This window comes from Ochotona princeps, chromosome X, assembly GCF_030435755.1.
Source record: "Ochotona princeps isolate mOchPri1 chromosome X, mOchPri1.hap1, whole genome shotgun sequence".
Taxonomy (NCBI): Eukaryota; Metazoa; Chordata; class Mammalia; order Lagomorpha; family Ochotonidae; genus Ochotona; species Ochotona princeps.
The window spans coordinates 77,392,679-77,412,701 of record NC_080865.1 but is presented as its reverse complement, the minus strand read 5'-3'; the positions used below and the strand labels follow the sequence as shown (position 1 = coordinate 77,412,701).

Genomic DNA, 20,023 nt, shown 5'->3' with positions numbered 1-20,023 from the left:
TTTGCTTTTAGTCAAGCTTTCTTGCTAATGTTCCGAGGAAGGCTGTAGATGATGGCTCATGTACTTGGGTATGTGGTTTGTGGCTTTTGGCTTTGTTCTGGTCCAGTCCTGGCAGTGGTTGATAGTTGGATTTATTTATTTATTTATTGAAAAGGCAGATTTGCAGAGAGAAAGAGAGACAGAAAGATCTTCTGTCCACTGGTTCACTCCTTAAGTGGCCCTGATGGCTGGAGCTGCGTTGGTCTGAAGCCAGGAGCCAGAAGCTTCTTCTGGGTCTCCCATGTGGGTGCAGGGTCCCAAGACTTTGGGCTGTCTTTGACTGCTTTCGTAGGCTAAAAGTAGGGAGATGAATGCAAACTGAAGAAGCTGGGGCAGGAACTGGAGACCATATGGAATCCTGGCATCTGCAAGGTGAGGACTTTAACCCCTAGGCTACTATAGTGGGCCCAGTGGCTAATGTTTGGAGAGCAGAACAGTAAATGAAAGATTTTTCATTCTGTCTCTTTTTCTCTGTCACTCTTTCACGTAGACAAAGAAACAAATCTTTTAAAAACTATGATCAATAAATGGCTGGGGGTGTCTATATGTAATGGGAAATCAGTTGCATTTTAAAAAAATGTGCATTAAAATAGTGAATTGAACATCTTTACCTTATTACGCATGTCAGAATGAGTTTATCTGATTGGTTTTATGTAATGACTATCAAATCACAGCTTTCAAGGAATTTGTTACATTATATTTGTATAAAGTTGGAACTCGCATGCCTATTCTATAGATTAGATATTAGTTTTCAGTACTGGGGGAGTAGGGTAGATTTTTCCTCCAAGAGAGATAGTTGCCAGTGCCTGAAGTTATGTTTTTTTCCCCACCGTTTGGGAAGTTCTGTTGACAACTGGTCAGTAGCGAGAAGGGAGTGATTCTGCCAAGCATCCTTCAGCGAAGAAGGCACTCCACAAAGTCGATTTGCCTAGTTCAAATGCCAGTGGTGCCAAGGTTGATAAACCCCAGGTTACAGTGAGAGAAATGTTATAAGTAAAAACAGACTATAATGCCTGTTCAAAGTGGGAGAAATGACATCGTGTTGTTGGATCATCAAGTGGAGCTTTATAAAGAAAGTGGAAGGTTGTCTTTTTTGGCAGGCATCAGATTTTGTAGTTATGCATACAGAGAGGAAAACGACATGTATAATAGCATCTTTGAATCTCATCAAGCTCATATGTGAAAAAAAGTCACCATTAAAAATATTTATCGACTTTCATTTTATTTGAAAGGTAGAGACATATGAAGAGACAGAAAGACAGTCAATCTTCCATCCACTGGTTCACTCCCCAAAAGACCACTTCTGTGGCTGGGCCATGTTGAATCCAGGGGCCCTTGAGTTCCTCTGGTCTCCCAGATGGGTGGCAGGGGCACAATTACTTGGCTGTCTTCTGCATTCCAAGGTGTGCACCAACAGGAAAATGGATTAGAAATGGAAGTGAGACTCAATTCTAAGTGTTCTGATATGAGATGTCAGCATTCCAAGCTGCAGGTTAAACTACCATGCCACAACACCTACCCCAGAATTAATTTTTGTATGTGATGGAAGGTAAGCTCCAATTTTCTGTTTGGATGTATGGATCGTTTCCCATGTTCAGCCTTCCGCACTTTTTTCCTTTATAAATTTATTCAGATAGAATCCACATATAAAAAATGAACCCATTTTATCTGTTAATGTTTAGTGGTTATTGGTTGAGCTCCGATCAAAACGATCTAATTTTGGAATATTTTCATTATCCCCAAGAGTAACTCATATCCCTGACTTGGGATATTCTCCCGATCTTCCCATACTCCCACCACTCCATTTAGGCAATCACTGATTTATAAAGGTTTCCTATGCTGGACAATTCATATAAATGGATTCATATGATATAGGGAATTCTGTAAAAGGCTTATTTCATTTACTTTAATATTTTTAAAGTTACCTTGTGGTGCAGCATGTATGAGTGCAGCATTCCTCTTTGCTTTTGAATAATATTCTGTTACATATATTGTTTATTCATAGCACGATGGACAATTGGATTGTTTCTACTTTGGGAATGATATAAGTAACACTGCCCTGAATATTCTTGTACAAGCTTTCCTCTAAATATGTCTTCATTTCTTTTGGATATGTATGAAGATACTTCAACGAATTCATGGGAATTATGCATCCCATAACAGATGCCTGGTTTGAGTCTTTGCTACTTGTTTCCTATTCTGTTTTTTTTTTTTTTTGCCAATGGACTTGGGAGGAAACAGTTTATGGCATTAGTACCTGAATCTTGCCATTCATATGAAAGACCCAGGAAGATTTCCTGGCTCCTGGTTTTGGCAGTAGCTCCTGGCTGTGGCATGCATTTGGGGATTGACCTAGTAGATGAGAGATCTCAGTCTATATGTTTCTACATTTGCCTTTCAAATAAAAATTAAACAAAGGTTTAAGTTCTTGGAAAATGAGATTGAAAGAAAGGCTTATTTTAGTATTTGAAATCCATAGTTTTTTCTCCTAATATAGATTTCATTTCATGAACCTTTTATATACGATTGGTTGAAGCATTATGTGGTCTCAAAAGACCTCTAGGTCTTCCACGCAGGTACATGGTCCCCATGCCTTGGGCCATCCTCTACTGCCTTCCCAGGCCACAAACAGGGAGCTGGTTGGGAAGTGGAGCAACCAGAACACAAATGGAGTCCATATGGGAGCCTGGTGCATGCAAGTTGAAGATTTAGCCATTAGGCTATTGCATTGGGCCCACTGCTGGGTTCTTGGCCCAGCGTAACTTGGCCCACCTGCCTTGCCAGGTACATAAGCCTTGCCTGACCAGTCCACACCCATTTCTGCTCTTACTGTTGAATGCTACAGCATGGGTGCCTGGTCCACCCTTAGAACCAGTTCTTGCATGGTTCAGTGGGAACAGAGACATAGCTCATAGCTTAGCCTGTCTTACACCCACTGTGGCTCTTGTAAGCACCAGCAGGTGCTGGAGCCTGGGACAGTCTTGCATGCCCCAGACCCAATCCACAGCCATACTGAGGGACATTGTACCCATATCCAGCCCAGTTCACCACCCATTCAGACCCTCACGTTCACCAGTGGGAACTGTAGCCTAGATAGGGCATCCCCTTAGTTCCCTAACCAGGATCACTCCCAACCACAGATCATGTGCTTGCTGCTGGTTGCTCCAGCCCAGCCCTGGAAAACCCATCAGAAGATGGCTTGGGTTTTGCCATCTGATGCTGCAATCTGACCTCTCCTACACCCCTTTCCCCAACTCTTGCTGGTGGGTGCTGCAGCCTAGACCTGCCCAGCTTGCCCCCCTCCCCAGCTTTCATGTAAACCAGTATGTGTAATAGCCTAGCCCAGCCCAGGATGCCCATATCACATCCTGGCTCCCGCACACACCGATTTGCTATGGTTTGGCCTGAACCCTGCCTGGTCTGCCCCCCAAACCCACCCCGAGCCAACCCACACCTGCTGACAAATGAAGCAACCCTGCTGGGCCTGACCAACACCCAGCCCTAACTCACGTGCTCACCAGTGATGGCCCAACAGGAGAGTTCCTTAAGTTCCCCTACCAAGCCCATTCCTAGACCTAGATCTTATACTTGCCAATGGGTGCTAGGCCCTTATCTGGCACAATTTGCCCCCCCGCCCAACTCCCACCACCCAGTTTTGGCCTCTGTGCCCTGGTGGATGTTGTGGTCTGGCATACCCCACACATAATTCTTGGGTGTACCTTCAGTTGCTATAGACTGGTCCAGCCTGGTTTGTTCCTAACTCCAGTATTCATGATTATTGGTGAGTTCCATGGTTATGCCTAATTTGACCCATCACCATCCTCAGTGCTTGAGTAAACCAGCTGGTATGGCAGTCCTACAGGGTTAAGCTCATGATTCCCCACAGAATCTGCTCCCAGACACAGTTGTCTCCTGAGGTGATTAGTGTTATGGCGCAGTCTCACATGGTCTGCACTACGCCTGGACACTCACTCATGGGTACTTTGATCAAACTTTGCTAGGCAGGCCTCCAGCTATGGCTTTCTTGTGCGTTGGTAGGCAGTGGTTGATACCAACTAGTGCAGCTTAGGTTCTCCATATGGGCAGATGTATTGGTTTGGCCTCAAAAGCTGCTGTGATTTGGCTTCAAAAGGGCCTCTGGTTTCCCTCCTCTAAGCCACCCAATCTCAGCACCCTCATTTACCTACAAGTGGAGTGACCTGGTTGGTGGAAGTCCCACAGAAGTCATTCCTCATCTGTCACGTTCTTCCTCAGCAGTATTCCTTCCCACATATCTCCAGACCCACTTCCCTGAGCAATCCACAGCCTCCATGCCTGGGAGCACAAAGATCCCCAAGCTTTGTCCTCTGGCAGAGTGTTGTGCCAGCCTGGTGCCCTGCCTGCCTACAAGGGGCCCACACATGCTTTTGTGCATATCCCTAGACCCTGTGTTCTGGTGTGCCAGTGTTGTAGGGTTTTTGAACCCCGAATACTGCAGCAACCTCAAATTCTTGTCTCGCAGGAAAGAAGAATTTTCATGCGGACACAGTTTAGTTTTAAAGTAAGGTTTATTAGAAAAGCTGAGAAAGGAGACTCCCGTCCTAGTGACGAGAGGGGGTTCTGAGATAGAAAAAGACCCTTACCCCCCTGCCATAGTGGCAGGAGGAAAAGCAAAAACACCCTAGTCCCCTGCCATAGTGGCAGGAGGAAAAGCTAAGAGAGAAAAAAACCCATACTAATGGTGGGGAAAGCATCTTTTAAAGGTTCCCCTCAAAGATGTTTCTCCATAAACAAAGGAGATTCCTGGTTTCCATGGTACCTGGCCTTGGGACAAAAGGCCAGAAAGGTGTCACTGGCCAACTTCCTTGGTCCCTTTCTAATGATAAAGAGGCCAGTCTGAAGCCCTCCCCCTTGGCAATGGCCGGAGACAGAATTGGGTGGAGGCTTCAGGTGGGGAATAGATATGTTAATGTCACCCTTGTCTCCTGGGGGAAGGACTCCTGATAAAATATGCATTTGCCTTAGGAGAGAAGTGTTCTGGTGAATCCAAGACATGGTGGGGAAAATACCCCTTTATATTTGGGAAGAAAAATGACTTGGGGACCCAGAATACCCTAACTGCCTACCACCCAGTCTAACTCCTCTCACACCAGCATCTGCCCCCGACATATCTTTTTTTTTTTTTTAAGATTTATTCATTTTTATTACAGCCAGATATACACAGAGGAGGAGAGACAGAGAGGAAGATCTTCTGTCCGATGATTCACTCCCCAAGTGAGCCGCAATGGGCCGATGTGCGCTGATCCGAAGCCGGGAACCTGGAACCTCTTCCAGGTCTCCCACATGGGTGCAGTGTCCCAATGCATTGGGCTGTCCTCAACTGCTTTCCCAGGCCACAAGCAGGGAGCTGGATGGAAAGTGGAGCTGCCGGGATTAGAACCGGCGCCCATATGGGACCCCGGGGCTTTCAAGGCGAGGACTTTAGCTGCTAGGCCACGCCGCCGGGCCCCGACATATCTTTTTTTTAAAAAAAGTAGAACAGGCAACTATACTGGCACACTGTTATAGTTAGCACATATTTGGCATCAACCAGACCCAGAATGCCCAACAGCTATTAGATGCTTTTCTCCCAGCTGTGTAACACTTGCCTATTTTCAAGTTGCCTGTAGCTAGGGCAGAGTGGTCCTTCTGATCTAACACAATGATATTATCTCTTGGCTACAGTCCTCGTTCTTGGTTCCCTTCACCATGGAGTGTTATCTTTCATGCCTTTGTCCGTATGACGTTTTAGAATTTTCTTTTTTTTTTTTTTTTTTTTGTGTGCAATTTTTTTATTATTATTAATTTCATTGCATAATGTGACACATTTGTTTTTATGCACTGGAATTCCCCCCACCCCTCCCCAAACCCTCCCCCCACCCCCACGGTGGATTACTCCACCTTGTTGCATTTCCATAGTTCAAATTCAGTTGACATTGACGTTTTAGAATTTTCTTGTCTCAAACTGTTTCAGTTGATGCTTCTACATCTCTCTTAAGGCCTGATGAGTTCTCTGTGGTCCTGACATTCCATGCATACAGATTAAATTTGCTGAGCCATTTCAGGTCCTATCTGACGGATTCTTATTTGCATTCCAGTACGTGGGCAGTTGGGACAGCATACCCCTTTCTTACTGCCTGGGCTTTCACATTTGTCACAAATCACACTGCTCTGCGGAGCTGGTTTCCTCATTGCACCACTATGGATGTCTTCTAAGGTTAAGGAGAGCTGATGTGCACCAATTGTGCCTCTCAGTTCTCTCTGCATCCTGCCCCCTCCTTCTCCAAAAAACATAGAAAAGATGTCCATGGGGGAGCCAGAACTAAAACTGGCACCACCCCCTCCCGTAATTGCTTGTTCTCCTTTGTCCTAGAATTCCTCTTTGTTAGGATCAGAAAGAACTTCCTAAGCTTTAGAAATCTGTTTGACCTTTACTCCCCATTTGGATTCTGATCAGGGTGGTACCTCAAGACCCATTTCTTGTAAGCCTTTATTTTTAGCATGGATGTCATCTTGACCCCCTAAAACCTAGTAAGTGTTTCCCCCCCCCCCATTTCCTACAGCTTGTGAGTGGGCTGAATCTGGTGGAGGGGGGAGGGGGAAGGAGCACATACTGAGCATAACTCTCCTTCACTTCTCACGATGTGTTCTGGAAATTTCCCAGCCAAAAGGAAATTAGCTTATTGTTGGATATTTGTTCCTGATTTCTTACTAATTTATACAATTACCAAACATATGTAATTTAAAAAGTATGTCTGTTTGGTTTCAAAAAAATTGTTAGACTGAGTTTTTAGGTCCATGCTTATGAACAGTTTTAAGAATCTTGATTCACATTGCCAAATTGTTTTCTAGCAAACTTTATTTGATTTTCTCAGCAGTGGTGTGTGGATGGTGCTCGACTCAAAACAGTCTTGGTAACATTGAATAATACCTTTAAAAATCAGTTTGATAGAGGCATTGTAGTATTTTAATCTTTACATTTGTTTTGATTACAGTGGGGTTGATTAGATTTTTATGAGTTTTACTCATTGGTCATTGTTTAAAATAATTTTAGTTTTTGAATCTAATTATGTCCTTGGCTTTAGGTTTTATCAGTGAGTTATTGATATTATGCTTTTTTATAGACTGAAGCTTGTCTTTTTAAAAGATTGATTTATTTTTATTGGAAAGGCAAATTTTTACAGAGAGAAAAGGAGAGATAAAGAGGTCATTCATTCACTGGCCACAATGACTAGAGCTGAGGTGATCTGTTGCTGGGAGCCAGGAGCTTCTTCGGGGTCTCTCACATGGGTGCAGAGTCCCGAGGCTTTAGGCCATCCTCCACTACTTTCTCAGATCATAAGCAGGGAGCTGGATTAGAGTACAGCAGCTAGGACGTGAACTGGTACCCATTTGGGATGCGCACGCTTGCAGATAGATTAGCTGCCATGCCACCAGGCCACCCTCCCCTTTTTTTTCTTTTAATGTAACTAAATCTAGAAATCTTTCGTGTGTGGTTTTTTTCTTTTTTTGACACTTTGTGAAAGACCTTCGTAATATGTTGTTCTAGATTTTTTTCGCAGTTTATTACCATGTTTATTTTTTCCTCTAGTTGAATTTTTTCTTTTAAAGTTATGTGATAAGGCTGTAATGTCTCTTTTCAAAGTGAAATTTTTCAAGAACTATTCTGAATTGCCAAATTTCATAAGAATTAAAATATGTTGCCATTCACTTTAAAAAATTCTGTTAATATAAAGAGAACAGATTTCAACGCATTTCATGGGTAAAATTCTAGGAAGATGCCGCCATACTTAAATATGAGTTTGATGTTCAAATGCCATGACACTGATTCATTAGTTGTTCCATGGAGAAACTCAGAAGCCTTGTAGAATTTTCTATAGTCAACTGTATAATTCATCGCCCTCCGTTTTAAAATAGAGTCTTATCATTCCATGTGGCTTAATTGTTGCATAACTCATAGTCCTTTCCTCACTGTGAATGAATGTCATCTGCCCTCTGGTTAGCATCTTGGTTGCTTGTAGCATTTGTTTTTGTTTGCTCTTTTGCACCTCCAAATGGCGTGTTCAAAATGACCCTTCCATTTTCGTTGCTTGCTGCAGGTGAGTTGGATCTGCCTGTTACTGTCTCTGTTAATTATTTACAGCATTTTTCCCCTGATTTTTCTCACTGTCCATTATAAAAGTTTCCCCCCGCCCCCCAACCCCTTCATTGTACCTATGACTTATGTTTTACCAAGATTTGTAATCTATACATTCTACTTAATTCAACAAGATTCAGGGTTGCAGATTGATCATTATCTTGGTCAGAATGACAGCATAACCCCTTTCTAGGGAATACTGAATCAAGAACTCACCTGTCTTCATGGAGGGCATCTGTTCAAAGCAGATGCCAGAGCCATGGGGTTGTCATTTCCTATCAGGCTCCAACACCAGAGTCTCTAATACTTCAGACAAAGTCTTCATTCTTTCATGGACAGATAACTGTGGTGCCTCCTGTTTTCTTCCTGAGTTTGTAGTCCTGACAGCTTTTTACTAAGACAAATAAGAAGCGTTAATACTTGAGGGCATGTTAATAAGATTGTGTGTACTGTTGGAATGCTTGCATTTGTGCAGTAGCAGTTACCAAGATGCAGATAAATTGCAATTTTTTAATTTGATGTTGGGGAAAATGTGTGAGTTGGTTGATTTTATGTACTCTCATAAAGATAATTCTGGCGCTTATTGTTTATATTATAAGAAATGAATCTAGTAGCTCTCTGTTTATTTTGTGTATTTATGAACATTATTGTAAATAAGTTGAAAAGTTTCATTTCTTTTGCTTATATCTTAGTTTTTTTTTGCAGAATGTTTACTCATTTCAAGTAGTTTTGAAATGGTGAGGAGCTAAATGATTTTGGTAATGTTTTATTGGTAGTAGTCCATGGAATCAAAAAATGCTGTCCACACCAAGTCTAGTGGTCCTCTACTAGGTAATAAATACTCGTCCTTTTTCGGTCTTATAAGACTTCTGTGAACTTTGAGAGACACTCCAAGGATAATTTCCTTAAGACAAGGTATAGGCTCACATGTTGATTTCCAAGTAAGATGGAATCTCAGACACTTTTGAGTTGTCAGGTTCTTGACACAATGGTTTTGCCTATTAGGTGGTATTCCCCCCCCTTTTAAAGATATTTGTTTAATTTCATCTAATGTTTTATATTGAAACGCTTAAAATGTTGAAAACTTAATAATGACCTTTTTCTTTAAGAAAATGAGTTGTCTCAGATGAAAACAATTCTGAATTGGTAAATTAGGAGCAGCTGAGAGTTTAAAATGACTTACTGTTTTCTGAACCAAACATCAGGACTCAAAGATTTATGTTCTGTTTCCTGTTCCCAGAAGCAGTGTTGGATATGTATGTGGTTAAGAGATTTAGAATTCCTGTGACCTTGGTTTATGGTTGTAGTGGGAAAGAAAATTTGAAATGTGGTACAGGAACTAATAAGTGTGCTGGAGGAGTGGAGAATCATACATAAACCATGAGCTCTGAAGTGATGTGAATTTGGAACTCCAATGCTGTCAGGCATTGCCAGGCTTTGGTTTTATTTTAACATTGGGCTTTTCATTCAGTCTGTCCTTTGCCTCGTGTGTATAATGAGGAATAGTAGCCACCTCACCAGGCTGTGAAAAGTTAGAAGTAACCCTATATTGGATTGCAAATAATGCAAAGTATGTGACATTCTTATCTAGTGTATGAGGGGTGTGTGTGTGTATGTGTGTGTGTGTGTGTACTTGCCTGAATGCATTCTGGTTGCTGTGAATGTGAATTTAGAGTTTGGTTTCAAATGATTTTTCCATTAACTTTCATATTCATTTAAGAAGAAAATTCTATGCTGATAACCCTATTATGATGAAAATGTTACAACATATTACACTATTAGAAATTTTACCACAGATAAAAATTGTTAAGCTTTCAATTATATAGAATTAAAAAAAAAATAGGGGAGTAAGGTAATCTGTATTATGAAGTAGCACCTAAGGGAATACCTTAGCTTTATTAATTTGCACAAAAAATGAGCATCACATCCTTTTGTACACTGAATAAAACTGTAATTAGTATAAGTAGCATGGTATAATAGCATAATTTTTGAAAGTCACTTTATATATGTACTTTGGCAGAAATGCTATCCAGCAGGCCAGAAATTGCATGGGGCAGCAGATGGACCCATCTGGGCTGTTCTGGCTGCAGCTTCAGAGACAGCAAACAGATTTCCATTCCATCTGACTCTTTTCTTTCCTTCTCTAGCTTCCTTGATCTTTGAAACTCAGGAGAATTATAGCACATAGTTTTTTTTTATCAGAGTATTAAAAATGATCTATTAATGTCTCCTGTTGGCTCCCAGTAGTTTAACAAGGAGGCATTGAAGGAAGCAGGAAACAGTATACAACAATCTGTCTACTGTGAATTTACTGGCAATACCACTTGATAGAATTTATGATTAAACTGTCATTGTGGAGCTTGTTAGTTTCCTCTGTCTGATGTAAGTAATCACTACAAACTTAATGGCTTGAAGCAACAGGAATTGGGAGGATATTTGCCCTAGCCTTTAACATGCTGGATGAGACACCCAGACCCATATAGGATTGTTTGGGTTTGATTCCCATCTCCAGCTTCCCTCCACAGTGTCACCCATGTGGGAGACCCAGTTGGAGTTCTTGTCTCCTGACTCCAAACCTGATCCAGCTCCAACTGGTGAGGTCATCTGGGAAATGAACGAGCCAGTTGGAGCTCTCTTTGTCTTTTGTCTTTCTCTCCACTAAATAAAATTATTAACTTAATATTTCACAGTGGTGGAGTCCAAAAGTTAAAAGTGACTTTATGTGGGGCAAAATCAAGGTTTTAGCACGGACAGACTCACTTGGGACAAGCTCTTGGTGAGAACTGTTTGCTTCCCTTTTCCAGTTTCAGGTGGCTGCTGGTGTGACAAGAAGGGTGTGTTACTCTGGTGGCTGTATCCCTCTTCACATGGCTCTCTCACTGTGTCTTTCTGACTTCTGTCTGCCTTTCTCTAAGAATACATGTGATGGCTTTTAGGGTTCGTCCAGTGATCCAGAATAATCTCCCCATTGCAAGTTCCTTGATTATATCTTCAAAAACTTTGCCATATAAGATATCACTCTGAGGGTTCAGGAAGTAGAACTTGATATTGTTGAGGTCCACTGTTGAGCTCTCTACAGGAAAATTCACAGCAAGTGTTAATCTTTTTTTCCCATGGAAATTTTGAAAGTGTTCATAATTGTCTTTTCCTAAGTTCTGGTTGTCCTGTAAGATGGCTTTGAAATTGCTGTAACATGAATCTCTGAATAGGGAATCAGTAATTTTTTCCCCATTAAAAATTATTTGAGAGGATAAGAGAATGAGGCAGGGGTGGGATGCTCCCACTCATTGGTTTATTCTAAATACCATTATATTGCAATGTCTGGGCTGAGGCCAGGATCCAGAATCCAGAATCCAGGAACTCAATCAAGGTTCCTGAGTAGGTGGCAGGGACCCAATTACTTAGGCCTTCTCTGCTGCCTCCCAGGAACTGAATTAGTGGGAATCTGGAGTCAGGAGCTGGAGGTGGGAATCAAATCCAGGTACTTCCGTATAATATGCAAGCATCTTATCTGTTGTCTTAATCACTCTACTGAAAGCTCGCTCTTCTCCATCTCTAGATGGAAATTTTTTTTCCCTAGAAATGTATTAAATACATTAAATGTATTAAATACCATAGAGTTCTTGAAATCAATATTATGAATTGTGTAATGCTGCCACTTTTGACACTGGCATCCCAAATCAAAGTGCTATTTGAAGTCCTTCCTACTCTACTTCTGATCCAGCTCCCTGCCAGTTTACCTGGAAAGGCAGCAGATGATGGGTCAAGAACTTGGGTCCCTGCCACCCATGTGACAGACTCAGATGGAGTTCCTGGCTGCTGGCTTTGATCTGTCCAGTCTTGTCTGTTGTAAATATTTGAAGAATGAACCAGTCGATTCAAGATGTCTCCCTCTACCTTTCCCCACCCCTGTCACTCTTTCAAAGAACAAATAAATTTATTTTTTAAAAAATGTTTTTGTGAATATAATAGGTTCAGTATTAGTCATACTATTCTTATGACTTTAGGGCTCATGTTAATTCAGCTGGAACTGAGCTGATCCGAAGCCAGGAGCCCAGAGCTTCTTCCGGGTCTCCCACGAGGGTGCAGAGGCGTTGGGCCGTCCTCAACTGCTTTCCCAGGCCACAAGCAGGTTGCTGGATGGGATGTGGGCTAGCCAGGTACCTATATGGGATCCCGGTGCATGTAAAGTGAGGATTTAGCCACTAGGCTATCATGCTGGACCCAATTAAATGAATTTTAATGTCACAAAAGATATATTAGGTGTATATCACAAGGTAAACATTTTGAATCAGTTTTATTCATTGTATCTACATAAAACTTAATTTTTACATTTTGATGGAAAATGAGATACTGTTGTGACAAAGTTCAAGAGATTAGAATGTGATTTGTGTGTTTGTTTACTTCTATGATTATATTTCTCTTTGGGCACTGTTATTCTGTTTACCTAGTGCTTAGAAAGCATGTTTATTCTGATGTAAATCTGAAATACTTGAGAAATAGATTTCTTTAACTTAGAGACTTTGTAGAAGCTTGAATTTTAATTTTGACTGTTATGCTTTATTAGCTTTAACACTGCTCAATTAGAATAGTAATTCTAAAATAATTTTAAGTGGTGTTTACTAAACAAATATATGACAAACTTATCCAGAAAATAGTTTATGATTGTAAATTTAATTATATTCCCTAGTGAGCCTGTAATATTACTTTGTAATTTAACAAGATCATCTTTTTGGGAGTGGGAAAAAGAACACAAAGAATCATAAAAACTATGCAAGTTATTAAAATGACATCTTGCTTCTAATTTCTTTGTTTTATTGAAGCAACTCTTGTTCATATTGCTATTTCAGGAGCAGACATTTGCCTAACAGTTAAGAATTCTGCTTGGGAAGTGTGCCTTCCTTGTCCAAGTGAGACGTTAGCTAGAGTCCTCTCTCAGTTTCTTGTTCCTGCTGCCTGCTAATGTGTACACTGGGAGAACCTGTTGGTAGCTCACATATTTGGATTAGTGTCACTCATATGCGAGAACCAGATTGGATTCTGGATTTCTGGTTTTAGTCTGGCCCAGTCATGGCTGTTGCAACCATTTGGAGGGTAGACCCACAGATGTGGGAAAGCTCCCTCACCCTTGTAGATGAGCATATATTGCTATTTTATTTTTTTCTCCTGTCATTTTTGAACTTATTTAGTCTTTTCATATGCTAAGAGTGTTTTATGTTTTGTCTTATTTTTCCTAAGAATTCTTTTTATTAAAGAAGATATATATATATATATATATATATATTTTTTTTTTTTTTTTTTTTTGAAAGGCAGATTTACCAGAGAGAAAGAGACAGAAAGATCTTCCGTCTGCTGGTTCACTTTCCAAATGGCCTCAGTGGCTACAGCTGAGCTGATCCAAAGCCAAAAGCCAGAAGCTTCTTCCACGTCTTACATGTAGCTGCAAGTCCCAAGGACTTGGGCCATCTTCTGCTGCTTTCCTCAGTCATAAGTGGGGAGCTGGATGGGAAGTGGAGCAGCCAGGACATAAACCAGTGTCCATATGGTATTCTAGTGTTTGGAGGTGGAGTATTAGCCAATTGAGCCATCATGCTGGAGCCCTCAATGCTTGTAACAGTTGGAGGCAAAGGTGTGGCTTACCAGGCTATTCCTCTACCTTCAAGCAGCAGAGGATGCTTATGGGCACCGGTTTGTATTCTGGCTGCTCCACTTCCTACCTAGCTCTCTCTTTATGGCCTGGGAAAGCAGCAGAGGGTGTCCTAAGTCCTTGGGATCCTGCACCCATGTGGGTAACCCCAAGAAGCTCCTGGCTTTGGATCTGCTCAGTTCCTGTCTTTGTGGCCATTTAGTGAGTGAACTAGCTGGTGAAAGATTTTTCTTTGTGTCTCTTCTTCTCTCTCTAAATATGCCTTTCAAATAAAAATAAATAAATCTTTAAAAAAGAAGGCTTAGAAAATACTTTCAAGTGTTGGCCTTCCTGGTGGCTTATAGCTGATGTCCTATTATGGAGAGCAAGAAAGATTAGGCCAAACACAATGTAGGGTGTAATGAGGAGTCTTTATTAGCCAAGCTTGGCAACGGTACCTCCTGTCACACTACAGGAACCACAGCCTTGCATGGCTGAAGTCTGGGGCTTTTAAGTTTCCATACCATCAACTTAGGTAGCATAGTAGTACAAACTATCCAATGGAATAAGTTGGCTGCAGCCGTTAAAAAAAAAAATCTGATGTACTCAGGTGGTATGTATTACAAATTATCCAGTCAACTTAAGTTCAGACCACACCTTAAACAAATCACCTAGCAAGCATGTTTACAGAAGTAGATACCCACAGTTAGCTATGCTTGAAACATAAGAAGCAAAATGAAGTCACACCTGCCTGCTGCTTATGAGGTGCTAACGCTGGGGTGCACCTCACCACAGTCTTTATTTCTTTTTGAAATTTTGTGGCTTTAATCTGATTTCTAATCTTCTAAGATTTCCCTTCATTGTACTGACTTTCTGTTAACAATAAAAATCAGTCTGAATAGGCATACCATTCTTCCTGATTTATTTACAGTGTTCTTTTCTTGTCACAATCATTTGTATAGGAAAAATTTGAGTTCAAAGTTAAAAAGGAAAAATAAAAGTGAATTGAATAAAAAGCAAGTTCTCTCATTTTGTGACAATTTATTTAACAAAACTATTACTGGAGTATGCTGTGGTGTAGTAGACTAATTCTCTGCCTGTAGACCCAGCATCCCATATAGACACATGTTGGAGTACCAGCTTCTACACTTCCAATCCAGCTCTCTGTGAATGTGCTTGGAAAGACAATCAAAGATCACCCAAGTCCCTGAGACTCTGCACCCATGTGGGAGACCCAGATAAAGCTCTTGGCCCCTGACTTTGGATGCATTTTGCCCCATAGTGCTAATCCCTACCAAGATTCTAACTGTGGGGTGATATAAATAAAGTTGATTGCTAAAAGTATGGGGCTCCAGATAGATGCAGGAAGCTACACTGGTATCTAGTGAAGCTGGGACCTGTGACACCAGCAATTTGTTGTACTTCATTTCTGTAATTTTATGGTCTTAACCATATTCCCACAATTTCAATTTTTTAACAAAATTATTTATTTTTATTAGAATTGCAGAGAGGAGAGACAGAGAGCGACCCTCTATCCACTTGTTCACTCCCCAAGTGGCTGCAATGGCCAGAGCCAAGCTTATCTGAAACCAGGAACCAGGAGCTTCCTCCAGGTCTCCCACCTAGGTACAGGATCCTAAGGCTTTGGGCCATCCTTGACTGCTTTCCCAGGCCACAAGCAGGGAACTGGACTGGATATTTTTCCAATGTGCATTTAGTAATTGCCTTTGAGGAGTCTGTTTCAGCTGTCTTAGTTCATGCAAATATGAAGTTGGACCCTTGATTGCACCTCTGCTTCAAAAGGGAAAAGCATCAACAGCAGCAGCAGCAAAAACCCAGCACTAGCTCTGCTATTTTATTATATAATATCATTTTGGTGCAGAGAGGAGAATTCTGGGTGCCATTGTGGATTATTTTGGAGCAAGGGAAATTTAATGGTTAATGTAAGATCCAGAATGCCCTCTTCCTGGTTTTGGGCCAGCAGACGTATTAACAAGGGGGAAAAGCCTGGCAGATGAATGTGTAGTCCAGGTGACTCAGGGGTCGGTGATAAATCTCATGGTGCCCTATGGTCCCGAGCGCACTAAGTCAATGTTGGTGTCCAAGAAGCAGTCGTGTGGGTGGCCAATCAGTGCAACTTTAATCTTTTCTCAAAGTTGGTTGGAGTGCCAGCTGTTCCTAAGCCAACCTGGCCCTATGACCTGATCCTGGAGCTGATGCCGATTCACCAGTTGTACAATGACCCTGATGCTGTCAGTTAGCTGATGTGTTGTGTGTTTGTCATTATTGATGGTCACCAGACCAGCACAATCTTGGGTACAGTGTGAGCTAGCTCCCCATTTCCCACCTGCCATGGTGCTGGCTGTGTTTGCTGTCACTCCCAATGCCAAACTAAGTGTATGGACAGGAGAGCGCTCTCACCAGATCTTGTACTGTTGCATTAGCTGGAATAAAGTATTGCCTATGAAGTCCCACAAACAGATGAAGCAGGAACATCTGGCTCCTGTCTCCCACGGGTCCTGCATGTGAGCTTGTCAACTGACTTCTTTCTGCTCACCTTGGCACTGCAGCACCAGAAAAGCTGAGAATGGGTGGGAAAACTAGCACACTTCTTGAGGATTGCTATCCTTGACCCTTCTCTGTTATTTATCCCGAATAGCCAGTCCCTTGCATTCTCTGCAAGCACAGTGTCCTAATTAAAAAATGTTTCGAATTCTATTCATTTTCTCTTATCCTGTTTTTTCAGTCTTAATTCAAGCAGCTATCATCTATCTCTGGGACCAATGCAGTATTTATGACTGTTTAATACTAGTTAAAATACAAAATAACAAATTAGGCATACTTTTGTTTTTGGGATTTCAAAATAGTTGTAGGTAGTAATTTTCAACTCTCAGAATTTTGAAGTTACAACAATAGGAGGTAAAACCCTAAATGTAAAATAAACCTATCTTAAAATAAAACCAGTGACTTCATTTTCCTCTCAAATAGGATTATATGATGCTAGGGTTTCCAGAGGATGTAAGCCAGAATATTGAGAAACTTGTTTCAGATTCATATTTTGTTTTTTTTTAGTAATTTGTCATTTTACTAAGTTTTTCAGAATCCTATGGTAGGAGAAAAATAATTAAAACTAGTTTTGTATTATATAATATTAGCTACTGTTTTCTTTTGCCAACTATAAAGTTTTACATTAATGAAAAATGAGAATCTCTTTATCCATCTCTACACTTATGAATTAATACACATTAATGCTCTGAATAGGGAATTTACTATATTGCTAATTAAATAAGTCTCATCCCTCATATGTTGAGCATTATTGGTAGGAGGTTACTCTTAAAGGCATGCTAAATGAGGTACAGTGAGCAAAACTGTACTATAAATGTTCTTTTTGTCAGTATATACTATTCTTGCATTTAAAAATATTTTATTTGTATTTGAAAAGCATCATTATAAAGAGAAGGAGAGACAGAGAAATATATCTTCCATCTGCTTGTTTGCTCCTCAAATAGCTACAATGGCCAGAGCAGCTGCTCAATCTAAAGCCAGTATCTTCTGGGTTTTTCATGTGGGTTCAGAGACCCAAAGGCTTGAGCCATCCTTCGCTGCTTTCCCAGGCCATTAAGGGAACTGGATTTGAAGTGGAACAGCCAGGACTTGAACTAGAGCCAATGTGGGCTGCTGATGTCACAGGCAGAGACTAACTTGCTGCGTCACGGTGCTGGCCCCATAGTTTTACATCTTTAACCAAATAATTAAAATAAACAAATGTAAGTAAAATATATTTGCATAAGGTAAATGATTTAACAGTGGTTCTCAGCCAAGATGAGAGGGTTTGCACATTAGGGGATCTGCTTTTGCTGTCATGGTTAAAGAGTATTTGGTACCTAGTGCTTAGATGCCAGGGACGTGGCTAAATATCCTGTACTGCTCAGGTCAGCCCACAACCCAACAACAGCACCTAGCCGCAAATGTTTGTAGTAGATACAGTTGAGAAACTCTCCTTTTCGATTATTATTTCACAACCTACCATGTGATGGCCTAAATATTTTGCAGATTTTCATTTTACAAATGATCCTTCTAGGACTTGGGCCATCTTCCGCTGCTTTCCAATGCATATAAATATGCAGCTGGGTTGGAAATAGAGCAGCTGAGACTCGAACTGGCGTTCGTACAGAATGCTGGCACTTTGGAGGTAGATTTTACCTGGTATGCTACAGTGCTCGCCCGGTAGAGTGTATCTTAAGAATGAAAGAGCATCTTATATCACAGTGTCTAAGATACAAGTAGAGGAAACTCTAGCAGAAGAAATGCAGAGAGATAATAAGAACAGATGCAGAAGTACAGTCTTCAAAACCAAGGGAAGGGAATGTTTGCAAGATGGATGGAGTGGTTATTGATATGGAATGATGCTAGTAACCACAGTGAATGTGAGAGTGAGTAGAAACCAAATTGCCATGGGTTGAGAAGTCCAAGTTATGCAACAAATTTATTTGTGAATTTATGTGTATGTGGCTGTGACAGCAGAAGCGAAAAATGTAGGTGGCTGTGGGACCATGGGAAGCTTTCTTGGCTTGTGTTAAAAGATCAGAGTGAATTCTTCATTGGCAATTTAAAAGACAAATTGAATTTTATCAAGTACATTTTGTAAATATATATGATTTCTGTGAATGTGTAAATCATGTTTTTGCCTTCATAATATTAGTGAATAGTATTTTATATTTTGAATAGGTGCTTAGGCTCTAAGTGATTCAGCCAGGGTGAGCGTAGTTCTATTCTGTACCATAGATAGAGATGTATGTTTGACAATAAACACTCCTTATTTTTCAGATCTTTCCAGAAATCGTTTTACAGAAATTCCTTCTGATGTCTGGTTATTTGCACCTCTGGAAACATTAAATTTATATCATAATTGCATCAAAACCATTCCTGAAGCCATTAAAAACCTTCAGATGTTAACATACCTTAACATTAGGTAAGTAGACAATCTTTAAAGGTGTTGGGGAAAAGATGCAGAAACGGGGAGTGAATTCACTGCTCAATTGAATTTATTAGACATTAATAAATTCATAAAGGATGAACATCTGGACGCGAGTTGATGGAGTGACCATGTGGCAGGGATCCAGGCTTTCAGCATGCTGGAATTTTTATATCATTAAGAGTTTTGGGTATTTGAAGGCTTGGGGGAGTTTGAAGAAATGGGGAAGTTGGTGGGTCCGTAGTAGGCTTTTCTGAACATGTCAACCTTGGTAAGTCTTATCCCCTGGTTGCTAGGAAGGAAATGCAAAAGCCCACTCTGGTCTTTGGAAATGCTTACTCTTTGGGGAACTCTAATGAATATTGAAACAGAAGAGGCTTGTTTCCTTCCCTCAACAAAAGGAAATTTGGGCTTCTTATTATGACTAATTCCTTTTAATAAGAAAGCAGTGTGTTTGATTTGACTGTATAGTCTGTATGTCAATCATTTGTTATGAGCACTTTCATATTTTCATACTGCATTGTAGGCAATTGGTCTTGTTCTTGAGAACAGTGCTTCTAAGACTCTGAGCATGGCTATCCCCCCCGCACTGGGGGTTGGGCCTACTTATGCACCTGCATTTCTAGTAAGCCCCCTGTTAATTTCAGCATCTTGCTGGTCGTTTGGGCAGCAACTTCTCTGAAATCATAGCACCACATCACAGATTTATGTATATGCATACTTCCTTATTTAGAATGAAACAGTATAAGACACTGGTCTTAAGTCATTTGGGTCACTTTTGTGACTTTGCTGCTGCTTTGAGGATGAAATATACAAAGTGTGGAAATAAATGACATTTGAAATTAAAAAAAATTCCATGATAATCACATGGTTGATCAGGGTGGGAAGGATTGAGGGTTAGGGATAGGTGGGTGAAATAATTATTTCCAAATTTGCTATTTCTTTTTCTTGTTTCTGGGGGAAGGGGAAAGATAAACAGGGAAGCCACATTCAGATTTCCAAATGTCCCAGTACCCAGGGATAGGGAACCACCACCTGGTATCAACCCCGAGTCCTGGTGTGTGCACATTCTGAGGGTTCTGTGTAAGTGGTTTGGATAGTTCTGAAATGCTGTCAGTTTCGCCAACCCAAGAACGATACAGCCCTCCCAGTGTCCATTGGGTGACATAGTCAACCTCAAGTCTCCATTCATCCAGATTTTTGCTGTCATCGTTTGGCTGGAGTAGAT

General features: G+C 40.9%; 1 protein-coding gene and 1 pseudogene across 4 annotated transcripts in view; one reads left to right on the top strand and one right to left on the bottom strand.

Moving 5' to 3' along the window:
* The window catches only part of LRCH2 (leucine rich repeats and calponin homology domain containing 2), a 102,458-nt gene that overhangs the window by 10,929 nt on the left and 71,506 nt on the right, over positions 1-20,023 (top strand). For all 4 annotated transcript variants that reach the window (XM_004590209.4, XM_058658967.1, XM_058658966.1 and 1 more), the window contains exon 2: positions 18,648-18,792. In XM_004590209.4, the coding sequence (XP_004590266.2) occupies positions 18,648-18,792 (145 nt within the window). The remainder of the gene's footprint in view (positions 1-18,647; positions 18,793-20,023) is intronic.
* Positions 5,587-6,569, bottom strand: LOC105942100 (dnaJ homolog subfamily A member 1-like; annotated as a pseudogene).